Raw genomic sequence first — 23,092 nt, 5'->3', positions numbered from 1 at the left:
AAATAATTAATATTTAGATGATTTTGATTAAAAAAAAGTATCAATTTCAGTTTAGTGTAGTAAAAATCTAAATTTACAAGAATAGAGTCAGATACCCCACCTTTAGAAGAAGTAGCAGTCACAGCAGGAAGTAAACACAAAACTTTGCCTAAGCCTTACATGGAATCCGCCGCTGTGTTCTATAATGGTGTCTGGACTTTTTATTGCATCGTGTGTGTGCACCATAAATGCCGTACAAGGCTAACTGAGATGGGATGTTGTTGAGAGAATTTCCACCAGTAAAATCATAAACCAATCTTAAAGAAATAAGAGCTTTTGTACATTTTCAAGGTGACAAAACATCCCAAAAGTACAGCATGTCCCCGCACACAGCGACCTTTTCAAATGAGGCTTTTACATGTATTAGACTAAATAACATACAACACAATTGGACTATTGAACAGACATAATAATTCTTTATACCAAAGACATTTTCATTATATTTTGTTCTGTATTGATTGTTTTTTTTTATGTTTGTATGAAGTGTATAAAATGAGAACAACATTACATTACATTGTTTCTTTAATGCATGTTTTTTATTTGATAGAGACATGAAATGAGGCGAATCAAACTACTATAAAAAGAGACATTTAAAAAAAACTTGAATAGGTAGGTGTGTGTGTTTGATCCTACTGAACAAAAAGAAGATAGTGTAGAAGATATATTGAAGATTGCATAATAATATTATTATTATTAATAAAAGAAAAAAAGAGATTCCAAATAAAGTGATATTTTCACAATTTTGTACTTAATTTTACAGTCTTTTGAAGTTTTGCTATACTTGAACCTCAACCCAGGCATTTCTAATGGATTGCCACAATGTCAGAAAAATCATCAAAAATATCCCACTTAAACAAACATTTTTTTTTAAATGTCTGAAAAAATATTGTGACAATGGCATGAACAGGAAGTGTCTTTTTAATTAAGAAGTGATTGAAGTGTAAATCTGCAGAAATGAAGCCTGCGTAAATTCAGCCTGGAAGACCTAACTCCTTCCTACATCAAGGCCACCCCAGCTCCCCAGCGCCATCATCGCACTCAAGCGGGCGCCCGCCTGTCCGTCTGTGAGAGTCAGATCCCTCCTTCACCATGGACTCTCCCAGGTTTCTGCGCTTATCCCAAAGAGGTTATGCAGTTTTTCCTGGCCAAAGAAGTAGGGTGAAAGGTCAGGGGGCGTCTGTACCATGGCCCTCGCACCTGCTCCTCATCCCCAATCAACGCTCCCAGTGACTCCTCCCTGCTCCCAATCAGCACCAGGCGGTGGCATTTAAGCCCTCAGGCAGATGGCTCGGCCGCTCAAACCGTACTGCGACCCACCACCTCCCCAGCTCCTCCTCTACATTCCCCTCATCCTCTACCTCCTCTCCACATCTACCACCACCAGTCTCCAGGCTCCGGGGGGAGACATCTAATACAAATAGATCATGGAGTGCCCATGATTGCAACGTCTTCCGCCGGGGTCTGAGCGCCAAATAACTCGCAAATAAAGCTTGCTAAACAGTCCATTCTCGTGGTCTCTTTGTCTCTCCAGGGTGAATTGGTCTCCAGAACAATATGGAACTTCCTGGATATGAATTTGGCTTCCTAGCAACAATTTCCAATTTTCATAAACACTTTACAGACACACACAGACACAAAAACATAATAAAGTGTATGATAACTATTATACTCTACTATCAACACTATTATTATAAAAATAATGACATTTTATGTATATCATTTTGTCTGTCCTAGCTAGGGACAGACATGTTGTTGAGGGATGATAATCCCTGGACAGATAGCCTTCCAGGAAACCTTGCCTATTTTAATGCATAACATAGGACACTCACGCACAAACAGACAAGACACACTGGCAGAAAGGGCGAGCAAGGAGCTGAGGGAGAGATGGGGAGAGCTGGGGGAGAGCTAGGGGAGAGCTGGGGGAGAGATGGGGGAGAGCTGGGGGAGAGCTAGGGGAGAGCTGAGGGAGAGATGGGGGAGAGCTGGGGGAGAGCTGGAGGAGAGATGCGGGAGAGCTGGGGGAGAGATGGGGGAGAGCTGGGGGAGAGATGGGAGAGAGCTGGGGAAGAGATGGGGGAGCGCTGCGGGAGAGATGGGGGAGAGCTGGGGAGAGCTGTGGGAGAGCTAGGGGAGAGCTGGGGGAGAGCTGTGGGAGAGCTAGGGGAGAGATGGGGTAGAGCTGGGGGAGAGATGGGGAGAGCTGGGGAAGAGATGGGGGAGAGCTGGGGGAGAGATGGGGGAGAGCTGGGGGAGAGACAAAACATATTTTTTGTTAAAAAATATATATATATTATATATATATACTCCCTGTCAGCCGGTGTCAATAATACAAAATATACATATGATAATAAATAAATAAATGAGGATATGAACTGGGCTGCGGCATGTGAGGAGCAATATGTAAAGTTGTAAATCATTGTGATGTGACGGTGTTCTTCATCTCTTTGGACACGGATGATGGAGGATATAGGGGTGAGGGAATATGCCGGGGTCGCAGGGCAGCACAAGGTCAAACTGCATGGACGTATTTCATTGATTTTGTGAGCAACTATTTGCATGTACAGCAATGGAATATGAAGAAATCAGTAACACGTGATTATTGGTAACTTGCTTTACTCGTTTAAGAGCTAAAGGTTCACATCACCTATTTGGATGGCCATTATTGAGTCAAGGTATTACCGGTATATGAAGAGTTTATGTGAAAAAACATATCTCTCCGTTTAGAAAATGTGTCACAGTTTTTGTTTTGTTTTGATCAAATCTTCTACAAATATTTTTATGACGGTATAATTGAGCGTGGGATAATATTTTCCACAATATTTTTTGATTTGGCTCTTGATAACACTGAAGAGTAATTTGAAAGCCGTAACAATTTCTTCAAATGGCAATTCTGTTTTATTTTTATTTTTTTTGCAAATAAACCCTTCATATGTATTTATGTTTCTTCAAACCCACCAAAGTAGTCGGACACTGGAAAGTAATCTTTGGTACATAATGATATCGTAAAAAAAACAAGAGGATATAAATTGTGTTTCAAGAATACATAACGACTCTGAAAGCTAATATTTTGATTATATTTATACACCACACATATTTAATCCAATAAATCAATAAAATAATATTACTTTCATTACTTTCACATTGAGCATACGCAATTACTAGTGGTTCTGATTCTGCAGACTGTAACTTTAAATACAGTGGCTGAGCAGGCTCAATGGAGAGAACAGAAGAGAGACCAGAGAAGCAGTACACTTAACACACAAGACAAAGAACAAGACCATAGAGAAAAGAGCTGACTAAAGAAAATCAGGACAAGACATCAAGATAAAACTAAGGTGCAGAAACTCCAAAATAAACGTCCCAATCAGTCAAAAGGTAGTCAAATATGTCCAATTTCAAGTTCATGACCAAATGTGATCTTCTGTCTGTCCAGTCCTTGATTGTCAGTTTTGCCGCCAAATGTATTGACTTACTGTGTCTATGGCAGGAGTTTTGAGGCCCGGATACAAAGCTCTGAAATCAGGTGGGATGGTGGTGTCAAAGACAGTCTGTAGTGCTTTATTGATCTCAGAACCCCAGTAGTTGGCATTACCTTGTGAATAGTGAGCCGTTTGACATGGTGTTAATATGAAATGTGACACATTTTTTGAACAGAATTCCCTCCAAACATTTAGTAGTTCTTACATATTCCCATTCTTCGTCAGTCAAAATAAAATTACACTTTTGTTAATTGTTAATTTAGATATTATTGCCCCGGAAAATTCTGATTTATGAGCTTTAATAAATATTTCAGTCAAAGGGTTACGGTGGTTGTTGCTTAGTTTAATTTCTTGATCGAAATAACTCCTCATTTGTAAATACCAATAAAAGTCCTGTTTCTGCAAGTCAAAGGATTCTTTCAACATATCAAAGCTTTTCAGGTGATTTTCTGGTAGAAAACTTTTATACCTTTAGTCATCCAAACTTTAAATCTCAAATCTGTGCTGTTAGGTACAAAACGTTGATCATATGCCAACCAGTTTAAGATTTTAACATCTTAAAATGATGCGTTATATTTATTGATTAGTTCTGTCCAGGTCGTAAGCACAAATTTTATCCAGAGGTTCTCCACCTCCTCTAATGGACTCAACTGTTTATCATTTGCCAGTAAGGCTTGTACAGGAACCCCTGGCACAACACCACTCTCAATATTTTCCATTGAGCTTTGTATTCTGGGTAACACCAGCACAACAACGCTCTGATTTGAACTGAAATGAAGTCATTCTTCTTCTTTTGATAATAGTAAAGTTTTAAATTGGATAAAAGGTTTTATTCCTTGCCATACAAATCTAGAGATTGTTTTATTCCACTCATCAAACAGAAAAAAGATTCCGGAAGAGACAGACAAACCTGAGCAAAACTCCTTTTTATAGTTTCCATCCATAAGTTTGGTAGAAGAGTATTTCTTTCAAACACTGTTATTATTATAGTAGTAAAAAGAGGAGTATAATGTTTCTCCAAAGTTTTTTGATAGATCTTTATAGATAAGATATTCCTTTATTGTCCACACATGGGGAAATTGTCCACACATGGGGAAATTAGAGGACCACACCTAAATTTCCAAGAGATTCTGTTTGCGATTGAAATGCATAGGTCTTTTTAATCTATTGTAAAATTACTCATTACTTTAAATAAATAAGGCCAGCTAACAGAGTCAAAAGCTTTCTCAGTGTCAGAACTAATGACCGCTTTGTTTTGTATACAATTGACTCTTTGTAAAACAAAATTCTCTGGTTATTTTGTGTTAATAAATACTGTCATGTCATTGTGGATTAAAATTGGTAGTATTTTTATTGAGGTGTATATACGATAGTTCACATTGGTAATAGAAATGGGTCTATAGGAGGAACATTTGAGTCCCTTCTTTAGGTATTAGAGATATGAGGAAGGGTCGTTTTTTTTTTAATTCAAGTCAATTTTATTTGTAGAGCACTTTCCATGCACACAGACAGCTCAAAGTGCTTTACACAGAATTGAAAAAATATCCAGTTAAAAGTTGTTAAAAGCAAAGGTATAATTGTTTCTTTTAGAGCTTTATACCACTCTGAGGTGAATCCATCACTCCCCAGAGATTTATTGTTCTTCAGTCTCTTGATTGCACCTTGCATTTCCAACACTGTTATTTCATTTTGAATTTTGCTCTTCTATCATAACAGGCAAATGGAGGGTGTCCAGAAAGTTATGTATTTAATCTTTTTTTTCTGCTGAGCTTTTTGTAGAAAGATTCAAATAATGATGACTGAATTTGGTTTTGGTTTTCAGGCTAATATTTTTGATCCACTATTCATAATAGTTTTGTTTCGTACAGAACATTTTCTTGACATTTTCCTGTGAGGTCAGGTCATTAATTCATCCTCTTATCTTTTTAGATCATCTCGCTTTTTCTCCCTTTGTTTCTCTTTTGCCAAGACAATGGCTATAATTTTTCCTCTCAAAACTGCTTTAGGATGGGCGGGGAAGTTTCACCATTGTCATTTTTCTCCAGATAAGTCTTAATGTTGTTTGAACTTGTTCCACTCGGACCTGCAGCAACTTCAGCACAACAGAGGGAGCGGTGTGTTTTAAACTGACGAGTGTGACTGGAAAGCAGATTTTAGTTCAGTGAAAAAGCACGGTGTTTTGAGCTGTAACTCTGCAGTCATTTTGCAGCATTAGCTCTGTGTGCCGTTCATTTTAGCCTCTGTGTCTTTGCCCCGCCATCACAGACTTTCTGTTTCACACAACAAAAATTATGTTTCCCAGTCAATCCACAATCATGAGTTTAAAATCCGCCTCTGTTGTGCTTTGAAACAGCCAATACATCCATGGAAACAGCACGGGGGACTGCAAGTATGAAACAGAAAGACTGCTATGATGACACTGAAAAAATGCAGAGTTACAGCTCAAAACAGCAGGCATCACTGGTCTAAAGTTTTACAATCAAGTTTCTTATTTTAATTTATGAGACAGAAACGCAAATTAATTCATAGCTACTGTAACTGTCTACAAACAGTCTGGTGACATGTTAATTAGTCCTTTATATATATTCTTTATATACAAACAGAACAGTTTGGCCTGGTGAAGTTAAATGCTGCTGTTTTAGGGACAAACTACTGGGAAATTAATAATAAAATGTGTTATTTTAAGCAGAAACTCCTTATTTGTTATTTGTTTATTACTATGAACTATAACGTTTATCCAAAAGATATTTAATATGCTTTTAAATGGTTTATGGAATGTACAAAAATTAACTGATTACTTGAAGAAAATAATCGATAGATTAATTGATTACCAAAATAATCGATAGCTGCAGCCCTATCTCCCACACAGGTGGTGTTTTGAATGCCACAGTTATTATCGGTCATTGGTTCAAACACTATCACCATATGGACTGGCATCATCCCACTCCAGCCTCCAGCGGCTAAATCCAGCCTCTTTACGCCAGCTTAAGGTCGGCAAGGTAGCAAAATACCGCCCTGACCCCGTCCCCTGGAAATGGCTCCCGCTAACACTACCTCTGGGGGCAAAATATTGCCCTAGGAGTGATATTGACAATGAACAGAAGGACACTGCAATTATCCTACACCACTTCGCCAAATGTACCCTTGCCTCATCACAAAACATGCATTTCACAGACCAAGGCGTTCCTTTTAATCCTTCGCCAAGGTCTTTTCTTTTTTTGGCTAAGACCATCACAAGCGTACTTCTTTCATTTAATCACTCCTTTAACCCATCGCCGGCAGCTCTTACAAGGCAGCTCTTACAAATTCACTTGGAGAATATCACCTCCATTTGAAGGTCAAAACTCAGGGCACAATTAGCTCACCTCTCTTTAGTCTGGAAACCGAGATCTTGCAAGTAATCTCGGAAATGCAGAAAGAGTGGACGCCCTACTCCTTTCAAAAGACTTGGCAGAGTGTGGATATGCATTGTTCAAGTCTGACTGGACTGACAGGATCAATGAAACATGTTTGAAAGAAAAAAGGATACAAAAATAGATTAGTGATGTCAAAAGCAATTCTACAATCAACTGAGCTTGTAGATGAGACACAAGAAAGTACTGCTGAATGTTCTTATAGGTGGCAGTCTTCACCCTCTAACCAGAAGGTCAGTAGTTTGATCCCTGATCCTCTGACAATGTATAGTGTCACTGCACACTTCACATACCTTGCCTATGAATATGTGTAGGAATGAGACACTAACTGCTGAGATATATATATATATATATATATATACACATAATTTGTATATATATATATATACCAGGGCTCAGAATAAGCGGTATCGCATCGCAAAATGCAACGCAATTTCCCTCAAATGCGATGCGTTTTTGTTTCGCAGCCTTTGCGATACAAAAATTTGTGTTCAATTGTATAACCAAAGCGCCTAAAAAAGCCCTGATTACTTGTCAATTGATCGTCAACAACGGCATGACACAATGTAGGATGCTGTGTTGACTTGACGAGGTTCCGCTGCTGAGCCACCGGCGCACGGAGGGCGATGAGGGGCTTTGACGAGCGCCGCGTCTCGCTAATCTCACAACAATAACTATGTGTTACACAATAACTGTGTAACACATAACTATGTGAGATAAGCAAGACGCCTCGTCAAAGCCCCTCATCCCCCTCCTCCCGCTCTCCTGTTTTCAGACTAGGACAGGCTTCTGAGAACCCCGAGGATGTCAAATTCAAAGGGGTCAAACTCACGCATGTCCAGGACAAAACCAAGACGTGTTGTGTCTGGAAAAATCCAGAGGCCGTAAGAGAAGTCATTCTGATACAAACAGCTCATCGTCATGACGACTCTGGTGGTGATATGTAACTTGTGAGTGTAAAGACAATATGTAAATGAGACTCATGCAAATAGTGATCTGATTGATGATGATATGGAAGAAAGTTTTTAGTTTTATTTTCAAAAATGTTAAGTGTTTAAAAGTTAATTTGTTAAGGAGCACTGCTATACAAGAGAAAATTCTTGTATATATATATATATATATATATATATATATATATATATAGTACAGACCAAAAGTTTGGACACACCTTCTCATTCAAAGAGTTTTCTTTATTTTCATGACTATGAAAATTGTAGATTCACACCGAAGGCATCAAAACTATGAATTAACACTTGTGGAATTATATACTTAAAAAAAAGTGTGAAACAACTGAAAATATGTCTTATATTCTAGGTTCTTCAAAGTAGCAACCTTTAGCTTTGATTACTGCTTCGCACACTCTTGGCATTCTCTTGATGAGCTTCAAGAGGTCGTCACCTGAAATGGTCTTCAACAGTCTTGAAGGAGTTCCAGAGATGCTTAGCACTTGTTGGCCCTTTTGCTTTCACTCAGCGGTGTGTCCAAACTTTTGGTCTGTACTGTACTGTACTCTATGTGTATGTATGTATGTATGTGTATATATGTATATATATACATTTAAATATTCATATATTTAAACATTAAGCAGGTAAAAATGTAAATGATTTATCAATTTCCTAGGGAGAATGAGGGATTAATGGGATTTATGGAACGTTAAACCAGTATTAAATACAATGCAGATAGTGGATAATAATATAGCCTTTTGTCTTGTGTTTGACTTATGTACACAATGAGAAAAAGCAGTTGTGATGAATCTCCCAGGACCCTAGCGTCCAACCTTCCCAGTACAGTTAATACCTGTCCAACGCAAGAGCAACTCAAATCCACAAACCAGAACTAATAGAATCCCAGCTTGGACAAGGGTCTACATCATTTTTGCTGAAAGAGGCGCTTCCTCTATCAAAAGCCTTTTTTTCCTCCCAACATAGCTACTCCGCTGAGGAAATAACTGGAAACAGGATGAAAAGTGATGGCTCATAGTATATCATGGGTGGCTCGCTTGATGGAATTGGCTCGAAAGTGTGATAAAATGTGAATATATGATTATATTTCTGTGATGTATTTTATCTGCATAATAGTGATATTTTATCTGCATCATTAGTCTAAGAGAAGAGCGGGTGTGTGACAAACTGCATTTGTGAAGGGGTCGTAAAGATGGGCCAAAGGATGTTTACCCTAGGGGGGTGACAGCCCAGAGGAGTTTGGGTAATGTTTACCCAAGGCTTTATCTCTACGGAAAAATACCAAGTGCCTTGATGTGAGGCTGACCAATGAGAAATGTGACCCGCCTATTCCAGAATATCTAATAAAACCAACCAGCATGGGAAAAAACGAGGTGAGACGCAGGAGGGTCAGCCAGGCTCCTTACAACGGCCTGGCTGACACAGCCCAGCGTTTTCTCCCAAGCTTGCCATACAAATGTCTGACATTTCTGTGTCGTTTCATATTCTAAGTGAATTGTGTTCTCTATGTGTTAAGGAATAGCATCTGGTGTATGTCTGATTCCAGCATCTGGTGTATGTGTGAAAGAGTTAGCCATAAAACGTTTTATGCATTAGTTTGATATTTACTGGAAAAATATTATAGGCTTTTATGCCCAGTTAGGTGTTACTAAGGAAATGCCCAGTTAGGTATTACTGAGGAAATGCCCAGTTAGGTATTACTGAGGAAATGCCCAGTTTGATGTTACTGAGGAAATATTTTGGGGGTTGGCTTTGTGTAGATAAGTTCTCACATAAAGGAGTTAAATTGCTCACCACGAGTTAAGTTTCTCACCGAAAGCAAGTAATGAAGCCTTATGCCGAGTTGTTACTGACATAAAGATGAGTGAATGTAAGCGCTGTGCACGAGCGAAGTAAGTAAGAGAGAAGTGTGAATGTGTGAATGAGGATTAATAAGTGATTAACTAACAAGTGTGAATCACAATTAATCATACAAGGGTCACAAGGCGTTATTCTGAGAGATCTAAAATTTGCAGTCACAGGTGAATCTTAAACACCACGTTTATGTCCGGAGGAATCTAATAAGGAATTTTCTCTAGAAGCTTGACATTGACCGTGACTGTAAAGCAAGTAGCATTTCTCTCAGATGACCGAGACCACATAATGCCAAAATTATCACCCCAAACTGTAAAAAGACAAAGGAAAAGTCATAAGAGGATTTTGGAGGGAGACTTCCAGTATGCTCAGATGACGTGGCAGAGAGGGGGAGATAAGGGGGGTCAACAAGGCAGGAGAATGGGAACAAAGCAGTTCAGAGGACGCTCTGAACTGATGAAATAAGTAAAACTAAACTCAGCTGGTTTTAAATTTTAGTATTTGAGAGCTCTGTAGAACAAATTTAGGGTTTTTGTTTTGATTGACAACAATCAATTATAAAGATTGTATTAAACTTGAGAAGAGATGAAGATGAATTCAGATTTTTATTAGATGGCCAATATTTTGGGGAATGTGATAACAGACAGGACACTTCCTGTCCCCGACATAGAAGACAAAAGTCGTGTTTTTTGAGTGCACAGAACAAAGCTACGTTTTGTTTTGTTTTATTTTTGGACTTGACGAAAATTATCTTTTTGAACTTATTATGCAACCTTAATGCATGACTAGATGAAAGTACAGGACGAAAAGACAGAAGTGTTTTTTAAATTTAGGATCAAATGCAGGCACAGGCCTGGAAGTGATAATATGGGTAAATTTGTGACTACTGATGTTTTTGGACATAGAACGGGCAGTAAGTAAAGTGATAGTAAAAGTTATATCAGTAACTTATTTATTTGTATTATCATGAGGAAACCTCGTATTGCATGTAGACGTAAGTGAGGGAATAAGTTAAATAGTGACGTCTAATGCCGTCCCAAGACATGACTGTGTGTCATTAACAAGGGCAATTGACGCAGAAGTGGGACGACACCAAGTCATAAAAGATAGTCAGAGATAAGGGGCTATTGACTGGCAAAGAATCTGGAGGACTCAGGATGGAGCAGATGTCGTTATCTTTACGGATCACAGGGACACCAAGAGGTTACACCTCAGGGGGGGTTGACTGAAAAGTTAACATTAACAGGGAAAGAATTTGACATTCTAAAGTAAATACCTGAAGGATTGTGGAGATTCAATCAAGAATTGAATAGATTTAAATAAGACAATATCAGCTAAATTTAGACGCTATAGAAGTTATGAAACCAGTAATAACAGGACTAAACATTATAGGACTCAGGACGGAGGCAAGAGATGGTTAGACTACAAGAAAGAGAGAAAGTAAAAACAGGTTACAAGTGAGGGTAAGAGTAAGTGAAAAGAGAGAAAGAAAAAGCAGGTTTAGAAATTTGGAAATGGGTGTTTCCTCCGTTACGAGAGGAAGACAGAGAGAGACAGAGAGGAAGACAGAGAGGAAGACAGAGAGACAGAGAGGGGAAGACAGAGAGGAAGATGATGCGAGACAAAGAAAAGAGACGTGGCTTATGGACAAGGGGAAGGTTTAGAATCATTTAGATTGTTATACACATATAGACTTGTTAGAACAAACTAATACACAATGTTTGTAAAGCACCACATGAGCAGGTGTGAGAGATTGAGTTTGAAACTCACCTGAAGCACATATAGAAGATTAGCACATATTACATTAGATGGGTGACTTTGTGCAGGCCACACCCACAGGAGATGTGAAATTATGTGATGAAAATTCTAAGTTGAGAACTGACCCTTGTGTGTGGCCAGCTCAACGGGGGAATTATTGAGATAATTATTATTGTTTGATGTATTTGACTCACACACACACACACATACGCACCCACACACACACACACAAACACATACATACATACGCGCACACACGTGGACACCAGAATTTTAGAGTTTGAGACATTTATAGTTTGAAACATTTAGAGTTTGAAACATTTAGAGTTTGAAACATTTGGAGTTTGAAACAAATGGTGGTAAAACAGATTTACAAGTTACAGATCGCAGAGGCAGGGTCGGATTACAGACACACAGGGTGGGGGCCAAGCGCCGTGGAAGGAGGGGCTCAGCCAGGGAGGTGACCACTGAACTGTGAAAGGTCAAGAGGTGACATTGCGGAGTTGGAGTGACAGACGCAATTCCATCTCTTCCTTGATTACATCCTGGATTAGTGAACGTTGTAAACTATCTGGATTATTGAATTTTGTTTAAATGTAGAATTGTGTAGAAGTTTGAGAAATGGGCAAGGCCATATCTCAAAAAGGAGGGATATGGACGTGTAAACAAATATTCCGTATCAATAATTACTAAAAAAAAAAAAATTGTAAACAAGAAAACTGTTTGAAATACACTGAACTGTCAAAAATACTTTGTTTATCACCGCAGAGAACGTGTTGGAGATGTGATGTTTACAGAGACGAGCCAGGTGGACGAGCAAAGTGGACGGAGCCACACCGTGTCGTCCTCACACCTGACCATTGGAGGGACAAGATCATGGGTGCTCTCATGGGAAAGTGAGAGAAATGTCTGGACAACACAGCGGCAGAACCATAACATCGCAGAAGCAGGACTTCGTTTGTATGAGTTTTGTCCAGAGTCTACGGTAGAGTACGATACTCTGCTACGATGAACGAGAGCCAGAGGCTACGGTGCGCAGAGTACCATACTCTGTGAAAAAGAATCAACAGGTATCATCATCGCAGCGATGACGATAATATGGGTGCTGAACACCTGTATTATGCCCCGGACAATCGGTAACACGTGACAAAAGAGACAGCAGAGAGGCGAAGGTAATCTCGCACAATCGGGACAATCGGGACAATCGATCAACATACACAGACCTGGAATAAAGGGAAGAAAATAAGTGATCAACTTGAAAGGTTATGAAATGCATGATGTGTAATAATGTACAATGTATAATTGACATGACAGTAGCTGAAGAAACGCAATGGCATATTACACAGCCACTGTTGTTTGCACTAACTAAGAGTTTTTTTTATTTGCTACAACATAACTACATGCAATGTTAATGAGATTATGAATTGAGATGGGAAATGTACCAGTTCATATGTGTCAAAGGTGTGACCGAAGCGAGCAGCGGAAGAAGGTCTCTTAAGAAACCAAGCGCGAGGACGTATGGTGGTGTGGGGACACAGTGCTGAGAAGGCACTTGGAGGCAAAGGGACTAGGACGTTGTGCCTATGTATCTCTTTTGTGATCAGCATCACCCAGAACCATACTGCAGGGTCAAGGTCGAGAGGTTAGTGGACAGTCTGGTCCCAGTAGCACCCAATACTACGTATTTGATGTTATTGGGGTGTCCAGAGAGTGTCCCTGACGATTCAAACTGACTGACCAGAGAGCAGCGGGTTTAAGGGCTTTCCGCTTGTACTTCTATATTTCCCATCACAACGCACAAATTATAGACAAGATAAATTGTCTGTTTGTCAAATTACAGAAATTGACCAATCTGACTCAAAATTTAGGACAGTAATGCAGTAGAAATGTTGTGGGCCAAGAGAAAAGAAGTGTGTTCAATGTTGAGAACTGTGCATAAACTTTTTGAGTGTAAATGTGTCATTTTAACACCTATATGAAAGACTTGTTGAAAACTGAAAAGAGTAATGTGTTTGGAATATGAGACAGTAGACTAATGCTTTGATAAACAGGAGGGAAATGTGATAAAATGTGAATATATGATTATATTTCTGTGATGTATTTTATCTGCATAATAGTGATATTTTATCTGCATCATTAGTCTAAGAGAAAAGCGGGTGTGTGACAAACTGCATTTGTGAAGGGGTCGTAAAGATGGGCCAAAGGATGTTTACCCTAGGGGGGTGACAGCCCAGAGGAGTTTGGGTAATGTTTACCCAAGGCTTTATCTCTACGGAAAAATACCATGTGCCTTGATGTGAGGCTGACCAATGAGAAATGTGACCCGCCTATTCCAGAATATCTAATAAAACCAACCAGCATGGGAAAAAACGGGGTGAGACGCAGGAGGGTCAGCTAGGCTCCTTACAACGGCCTGGCTGACACAGCCCAGCGTTTTCTCCAAAGCTTGCCATACAAATGTCTGATATTTCTGTGTCGTTTCATATTCTAAGTTGAATTGTGTTCTCGATGTGTTACGGAATAGCATCGGTGTTTGTCTGATTCCATGACAGAAAGTCGAAATCGGAAGGATACCCAGCAGATAAAGAGAAATAATGTAGCCCATACCTGTAGTCTATCGGGGCCACACAGACTGCAAACCCTGACTGGGGAGATGAAAGACTCTCCAAGGACAAGAGAGGAGAAATGCCCGGCAGTCAGACGGGAAAATGGCATACCGCTTATCAATTGCCTGGGAACATAATCCTCCCTGCTACTACCACAGTTACCACCACCATCCTTCGGGCCTGGACACTCTTATGAAACCATGTCAGTTCGGATTGGAGGTTAGGAGTTCTCATGTAGCCCCGGCATCTGTTTCAAAGCAGATATGGGCTGCTCGCCAGATTTCTCCTGGTGGGGACTAATTGGGGTCATGTTGCATGTCATTTTGCATGTTAACTTCAGAAGATGGAATTAAACAATGCCGAGGGTCAGGCACAGTAGAGAGAGCGGATACAGGCAACTTAAATTAATCTTACTCAGTATGAGTGGATATAGTTTATACAAAAAAAATGAAAGAAAGAGTAAAAATAATGTGTATTCAGAAATCAACAACGACTTTATGTGAAAGCTTTGTATGGATGAGCCTCAGAGAATGAATGCACCTGAAAGCTGTTCGCTTTAACAAATGATTGATGAATTAATAAGTGGCTTACTTTTATATTCAAAAACAAAATGACAAAAAACACTATTCACAAAGGTTTAAAATGAACTCAAATCTGTCTTTGGACAGTGGAAATTAAAGCTGACGTAATTCATTCACATAAACACAGAAGAATGCAGTTTGAAAATACATGAGGGAAACTAACCAAGGCCAACTGACATGAAGTAAACCAATCAGATAAGCAATAGTGATGCCCCAAGCAAAGAACATAAGCACAACAGATATAAACACATAAACTCTGCGTTAAAGGACAAATATTATGCATTTCAACATGCTTGTTGAATCTTTAGTTTGGCATCTAATGTCTTAGAACTAAAATATATGTGTACAATAACTGAGGGAATTACAAACAGTTTAAGATTTTTTTTTTAATTCAGTGCATTTCAAGCTGGCTTCTCACTTTCTCAGCACACAGTTGTACTGATCATGATTAGATGGATAAATTATCAGAATGAGTATGGCGATGATTTATGGACTTAAAATAATTGCAGAAAAACTATTTTGGAACATGGTTAAAACCTCAAAAAGTAAACTTTGCATAATCTGTGTCTTTTAAGATATGAATACCCAGTGTCTGTAATTAAACTTAATTAAATTGTTTATCTGGTCATTTTAAGAGCAGAAGTGAACTAACCCAACCACGAACACCCGATTGATTGAACAGAGTTTGTCCGTTTCTATGTTTCACTAAAATACAGTAAATTTACCTAATTTCAAGGCTCTGTTTGACTATTTGGATTGTGATGTGGGGAAAGAGTGGTGATCAGGCAAGCAGATTCAAAGCATCCTGAGAAAAGGACGGACCACCACAATGCCATTTGTAGTGAAATGGACTTGATACATCAAAAAGCTAAAAATGACATTGGTATTTTATTTACTCTTCGTCATTTATAGATAAAAACTCATGGGGTCAAACGTTTTTGCGCTTACTAAAACAAGCTCGCAAATATAAGCAGAGGGTCTGTCAAGAAGGCATCTGGTATAGTCAGATCAATTTTAAATTCACTGCATAATCAAAGGCAGAAGGAAATAGAATTGAAAAGGGTAGAAAAAAAGCATCAGTAATTGTTTCAAACGCAAAAAACAACACATGAATTCAGCTTAAGCTTGACAAAAACCTCATAATTATGCTCCTTTGAATAACTGACTAAAAATACCCCAAAAAATTTTGCCACATTCTGTCAAATGCGGATGTGGCCCTGCACCGTGCTTATTGAGTCACTGGGGCAAAGTCATCACTGCCGTCTCTTCAAACACGCCGTGACAGTACCTTAAAGAGACGTGTGGGCCTGAGCAGAATGCCAATGCCCCTCTTGCTCACTCTTGTCCGTGCTCCTGGGTGTCTTTTCCTACGCTGAAATCGAGGAGGTGGTTTACACAGCTCTGTACAATCATTGGAATTCTTTTTTTTCATGGCTTATCTGGCCGTAGTGGGGATCTGCACGGAGGTTATAGGACGACAACCACTGCAATGGAACTCCTCAGGTCCGGGTTTAGATAGTTCTTCCAAGACCGAAGGATGATTTATTCAACACAATGTCGCTCAGCAGTGAGATTTGGGAACAAGTCAAACAAGGTAAAGGCACCACAGTCATAACTCGCCCATTTAACTAGCCGGTAGATGTAAAATACCGGAAGGGAACTGTTATTAGTACAGACTCAGAATAGTTCCAAAAATATATCTTTCAAAACTTGATCTGACTTTAAGACCATACTGTGGATTTTTGCATATGTGCTGTTGTATTTTGTGCAAGGCCTCCCTTCATACAGGCCTTCCTGTTAATCACTTATTTGTGCTTCTTGTAAATGTGTATCTTTTGTTTTCAGGTAAGAAAGGAGAGCAGCTTCAAACGAATTGCAAGAGATGATCTAGATAAATAAAGGACAACTACACAATGGTGAGAAAGGCCGCCAAAACAAGCCAAAAGCTTAGATTGTGCATTGTGCATGAATTGTTGGAAAATGTAATATTTAATTTTAATGTTTATGAACGTGAATCACTTGGCTTTGTCTTTCAGCATTTTCATGTTTTCACTCGGTTAGAGATAAGTTGACGCTACTCCATTTTATCTGTTGCTTACAGAACATTCTAGAAGCACGAGTAAGAGCCAACGCTTCAAGTTCACGCTCTAAACATTTAATTGTGTGTGTTTAAAAAATCCTTTTTTAAGATTAACATTATTCATTCTTCTTTTCCATAAAACAGTTTTAATCAAAGGATTTTTAAAGGTAATTACTGTGAGAAACAGTTATATGACATTAATCACTCAGTTTGAACACATTATTGATACTAAACCTAAAGCCACAGCTTCCCTAAGGCAAGCTGTCTATCTGCACTTAACAGTGCACTTGAAAACACATATTAAGAGTCTCCCTTTAAAAAAACAACATCAACACACTGAGCTGATTTGCCAATGATCTTGTAATAGATAAAAGGATGACTAAAAGCACTCCAGTTGCATTTGTTCGTATTTATTTAACTTCTCTGGAGTAGCTTAGAATGATGTGCTGTATCTCAATTTATATTGGCATTGGACTGGCACGTGCAAGAGGGCTTTTGACTGGATAGTCTATCAGGCTAAAACTTGCATCAGCTATCATTTTGTCTCAACTCCTTTTTACAGCAGCTTCAATTGGCTATTGTTATTCCCTTCTACTCTTCCCACACAACATCCACACATTACAACATGACAGTTGACAGTGCCCTCCACCTCTGCCTTGACCAAAGCACACATTGTTCAATGACTGGAAAGTAGCACTGGTTCACACTCCACCTGCAGGACTACAATCCACCAGCTCTTCCCCCATCGCTCACTGTCCGTTTCTCGGGGGAGACAACAACCCCGCCTCCAGCACCCCACAGACCCTCCCTCGTCCTGGCCTGGCCTATTCATTTTGTTGGGACAGTTGACAGTTTGAGGCTATCCATTTTGTGGCGGAGGTATTAAAAGCTTTTTGTATGGAAAATAAAGATAGGCGCTGTACATTTATCATGGCACGAGGAGTTGCAGACCTGGACAAAACACATTGATTTTTGTTGTTTAGAGTGAATACAAAGGCAACATGGAAAATAGAAGAGGTATGTGAATGTATGGTCATGTGAGGTCAAAGCAGTGGTTCTGTATGACATGAGGACTGTCTCACTAATGCAGGTTTTTAAACACATCTGCATCCCTCAGCACATACTGTACGTTTTATCAACCACAGAATGCATGCGTTTCATATTACACTTTTATAAAACACATTTTTCACTTGTCAGGCTCACACTGTTTGGACTCTGGCCTTCTCTTGGGACAAAAGTCCCAACACCCATATGCTGCCCATTCAAACCTATCACTTTGTGTAAGTATTGTTTGCAGCGTAAGGACATTTCAGTCCATTTTCAAACCAGCTCAAACCTTCAGCCCCAAATCCCCTGAAGACACACCCAACATCCACACTGTCCTTGTTAGCTCAGTAAACACACAATAACCTCCAGACCTATTCACTCCTATTACTTGCTTTTTAAGTTTGTTTGATGTTTTATTCATTTTATTGTTTTATCAGCTTCTCTATTATTTCTTTGTCGCCTATCGAGGCAACTGCTGTTAAAAAAAAATCAGAATTGAAATTTGAAACGATGCATGAAACATGATGCATGAAAAAACTGAAGACTGCAGTCTGATGAGTGAATCATTATGTTTATAGAGGAGCTATTTTGTTGCACTTCGATGGGAAACCTCTCTTTACATCAGTAGAGTGGATCTTTGCCAGTACACTTTAGGACATAGTAGTTATTGTATAGTTGTGAATGTTTTACCCTCTAAATCATTCCAATGAATTAATAAGAACAACAAATAGTAGTGTTTCTTCTGAAAGTGCACATTTCATTGCAATTGGATAAAGCCACCTGTCACTCACTCAGATTACTGCTGTGGCCGACCAATAGGAAGTGTGGGTGAGGCAAAGGGTCTAGGTTTGGTTTAGATAATGGTTTCATTTTTATCACCCTAATACCCAGCCCTATACTCCAGCCTTAAGTATATGTAGCAGTAGTATATATAATATTGGGTTACTCTATCTCAGTGGCGTGCTGTGACTTTTTCATTCAGGCAAGCAGAACGTCAAATTACAATTTCAAACTCAATTTCCGTACTAAGGGAAATACTTGATTCTCTGGATTTAAAATGCTCTCTTTATGTGTCCAATGGCAGGTGATATGATGAATTCTAAAAATGAATTAAATTGGCTTACATGGACCGCGTCAACATATTTTTCACAAACTGTTGTGTTTTCACTCACAAAATCAGCTTACTCACCTAATCAATGCATCAATTAACCCCGATTAGTGACATATTACAGCTTTAGTACTACGGGTAACTACACAAAACAACATGTATGACAAGATGCTCACAATAACATCCTCCTGTTCAGACAGATGCACTTATAATCATGCCTCATTTGCCAGAAACGTAACCTTAAAAACATCTATTACAACAGCCGTGATAAAAAAACTCACCTGTCACTCCCAGATGCAAATCAAACCACTGAAGAACCTTCCTGTATTTCCTTGAAGTGGAGATGGTCCAAAACAGCCACCAATTCACTTATTCTTCATAAAACGTCCCGTTATTCCTTTGTCGCTGTTGTTGCTTCATAAAATAGTGTTGTGTCAGACGAACGCTCCTCCGCTAACGCCAAGCACTGTTCTGTTATTTCATTTGTCAGACCGGGATCCTCCATTGGACCACACTATGTCATTAAATGACTGCCTTATCTTAATAACTTCCAAATCATTAGAAACTCAAACATAGCCTTAGGTACAAACAAAGACTTTCGTTAAAGTCACTTGTTGAAGTTTGCTGTGTTGTAGTCTTCCTGCTGCACATGCACAGTTTGGGCAGAAGATCACAATCTGTTGACTTATCTAGTTTTCACGCAGGTTTATTCAGCACGGTTTAAGCCTGTGTTATCCTCAGAGCGCATGCGAAGACCTCTAAAAGAAGCTGCTCTCCGCCCTGGTTCCAAAAGCTCATGTTAGAGGGTGGAACATGAACAGGCCTCTGAACACGGGCACAGACTGAGCCGCTCTGGAAGAACAGGAGTCATGCTTCCCAGTTCCCATTGTACTGCTCAGCAGCCTGCAGAGGCCATTGAAAACACTGTGACTTCAAGCCAAGCTTCGGTGAGTCAGGGGAAAACAGGTTTATTTGGATAGATATATATTTCGGAACAATTTAAATATAGTAGTGACACACGGTAATTTTTGATTTTTTAGGTCAATCACTGATTGCCTTGATTGCCCTGGTATCCATAGTGTGTTATAGAGTGAAGATCAACAACAGCACAAGTAAAGTATAGGCCATCAACCAGTAACAAAAGCATCTAACCAGGACCTATCAGCTTGGTACAAAGATTAGCCCATACAACATTCTTCTCATCCAAACTAAAATAATAAGAAAGTAGCAGCAGCAGCAGCAGCAGCGACACTAGCAAAGTAAAGTAGAAGAGGGCTTTTCACCTTTTAGAATGCGCTGTCCATGCAGCACGTCTCGAGGGATGATGACGGTGTAGAAGTTCTGGGAGAATCCTGGTCGACATGGTGCTTTGAGGGGCTGGCCTGCCTTACTCTCCTGGGGAACAAGGACACACAGTCTGTTAGTCTTGGGGCCCAGTGCCCCGTGTTCTCACTCAGCTGAACCTCACCCGCTGAAAGTCATACGGGTACGAGCTTTTGTTCTGCTACATCTGGACTACAATTACTTTACTATTGCAATTACAAAATATCACATTTCAAACCAGAAATGCAATGCAATTGTATCAGTTAAAACTGATGTCACAAAGATTTAAAAACATTAAGGTAATATGTTCACTGTAAACCCAAATAAGGAACCTTGGTACCCAAGATGTTAATGTGGCGCCATTGAAACACACTTTCCTTTTATGAATTGAAGGGCATTATTGTGTCCATTCTTCCAAGTTTCCAGAAAACACATGAATGCAGTATTTTGCGCAATACAGAAACACAGATGAATTCACTTCGAGATGAATGATTAATACAATGATGAATACAGAGTTGCATGCATAAATCTTGCAAGCATTTTCCTAAAGGGAGCGCTAGATTGGGAGGTGTTCTATGATTTCATCTTAATGTGGGTTAAAATGCACTTTAACAATTATATTAGTTTTCATCATGTATTCTATGAACAAAAAAGCACTATGAAGTTCTATAAATCTTTTGACGTGCAACAAATTCTTTACAGTCTTTACAAAATCCACTATTGACTGATGAAACATAATGCTAGTTTGTTACTATAGCAAATGTAAAGTTAAATGAAAAAAGGTGAAATGTGTGCAAAGGCCCCTGTTCTTTGCCACATATGAATGCAATGATGACCCTTTGGTATTGGTACATTGTCACTAAAATGCCACAAAGATGGGCTAAATACATTGTCCTCCCTGAGCCAAAGTGGCAGATTCACGACAAAAGGAGACAAGAAACCCAATAAATTACACGTCATTCTTTGTATGTGGGCATCGCATTGTCATTATTATGCACTCACAAAGTCTCAGCTTAGAATACATTATTGGACGTATTAAAATAAAGTACGATAAGCTCTTCGTAATTGGCTTCTGGAGACATGCTCATTAGACGGGATTTGTGCTCAAACTTCATCACAATCGGAGCTGAAACCCCCAGAGAGGAAAGTGGGTAAAAGTTGATTTGAGACCGCGGGAAAAGACACCGCACTCCGCATCACCGCACCGCCGCCTCGAAACGAAACGACGCTACTTTGAAACTAGAGTTGCGTTAAGGATGACCAGCCATCAAAACGCTCCCGAATCCACGCGCCGTGCTCCCGCCGCGCCGCACCGCAGAGAGGGCTGAGCGTTTGTCTTGTTAAAAGCAACACTTCTCGGGTTCATGCAGCAGTGCAGCAGAGCGTTCTAGTTCCCCCTGAACCTTCTCCCAGACAGAAAAGAACTCTCGAGCTTACCGAGGAGGAGCCCACAAGTAAGGTGCACGCCAGGAGAACGCAGCCTATGCTCATCTTTGCGGCGGTCCAAAAGCAAAAAAAAGGCTAAAACGAGGCGAGTCGCGGGTGCCAAAAACGCCACAGTAAATTCCCTGCGTGAGTCTTCTTCCCACGGTGCCGACAGACGGACGGGCGTCCCACTTGTCTGGCGCAAAAGTGCCGTTGTGACACGGGAGATGCTGCGCTCGGAGCCAGAGAGAAGCCCGCGCCCATTGGCTGGGAGCGTCACTACAGCCCCTCCCACCGCCGCGCGAGACCAGGCGCGCGCCGCTCTACGGGGGGAAGCGTACTATCCCCTCGACACTTTGGCCGTCTATCGTCAAAGGCATTTTCCACTCTATTTAGATTCATATTTTTTTTTTGGGGGGGGGGGATTCGTGAAGCGGAGGCGGGTCCGGTGGTTTTGACTGACAACTAACCATCCGAGCGCGTTCGAGTGTCCATCAGCCGAGTGGAGTCTATTTCACAGCTCAGTTACCCCCTCTGGCCCCGCTCCCTGCCGCTGCCACGCGCTTATGAGCTGTTTTATTGCGCCAGGGAGATGATAGCCCACAGTGGGTTCAGTCTTTAACGGTAAATGTGGGGATAAAAAAGAAAAGATCAGAACAGAGTGAGACCATCTCTCTACGGGAAATAAAAATATCTCATATGCAGGACAAACATTGCCGTTTATTTATCCTTCAGTCCCATTGAGAAATTGTTTGAATTTGATGGTAGTCATACCCTATAAGTCCTTCAAGTTTTATGTGTTACCCAAGTTGCTCAATCTGCTTGTCTTTCCACGGTTTCTGTTGGTTAAACAATTTTAGACAATTTGTTGAAGCTAAGCGTCAACTGCTATTGTGATTTTGGGCTATACAAAAATATTTTTAATTGGGAGTTTTCTGTTCTATTGGATAAACCTATGCAGACATTGTATGAAAACTATCCTCACAGGTCGCACTTAGTCTGGTAATCAAAGCTGAGACCTTCTCATTTAACACTTAGTTTCAATGGCATTTCACAGTTATCAAATTGCAAAGGTGACTACAATGTAATGTCCTCTACAAAGAAGAAAATATTTTTAGACCGTAACACCTCTTTTGGTTGGACTTTAGGTTTTGGACCGGCCCAATTTAAAAAAAAAAAAAATCTTCTGTATTTTAGAGGCTGTGAATACAAAATGATGACTTGCACATCCAATGAAAAATTCACTCCGCCTCAACACGCATCAGTTTGAACGAAGGCCTGTCGTACACAAGTTGATGCCTGGAGGAGTCTCACACGCACATCTAGTTTTTTATTCTTTCACACTGTTGGTTGCACACATGACTCGTCTCTGTTATCACACGCACAGGGATAAATAATAATACCACCAGTAAATCAG

At 39.9% G+C, this 23,092-nt stretch overlaps 1 protein-coding gene across 1 annotated transcript in view; it reads right to left on the bottom strand.

Annotated features, from left to right (window-relative positions):
* The window catches only part of LOC140365514 (cadherin-4-like), a 292,800-nt gene extending 271,036 nt beyond the window's left edge, over positions 1-21,764 (bottom strand). Inside the window, 2 exon segments of the mRNA XM_072451987.1 lie at positions 20,211-20,322; positions 21,688-21,764. Coding sequence (XP_072308088.1) covers positions 20,211-20,322; positions 21,688-21,741 — 166 coding nt within the window. The 5' untranslated portion in view covers positions 21,742-21,764.
* Positions 21,765-23,092: the final 1,328 nt, after the last annotated feature.

This window comes from Eucyclogobius newberryi, unplaced genomic scaffold, assembly GCF_026437365.1.
Source record: "Eucyclogobius newberryi isolate DKJ021-1_F unplaced genomic scaffold, fEucNew1.0.hap1 SCAF_19, whole genome shotgun sequence".
Taxonomy (NCBI): domain Eukaryota; kingdom Metazoa; phylum Chordata; class Actinopteri; order Gobiiformes; family Gobiidae; genus Eucyclogobius; species Eucyclogobius newberryi.
This window is presented reverse-complemented; position numbering and strand designations above follow the sequence as displayed.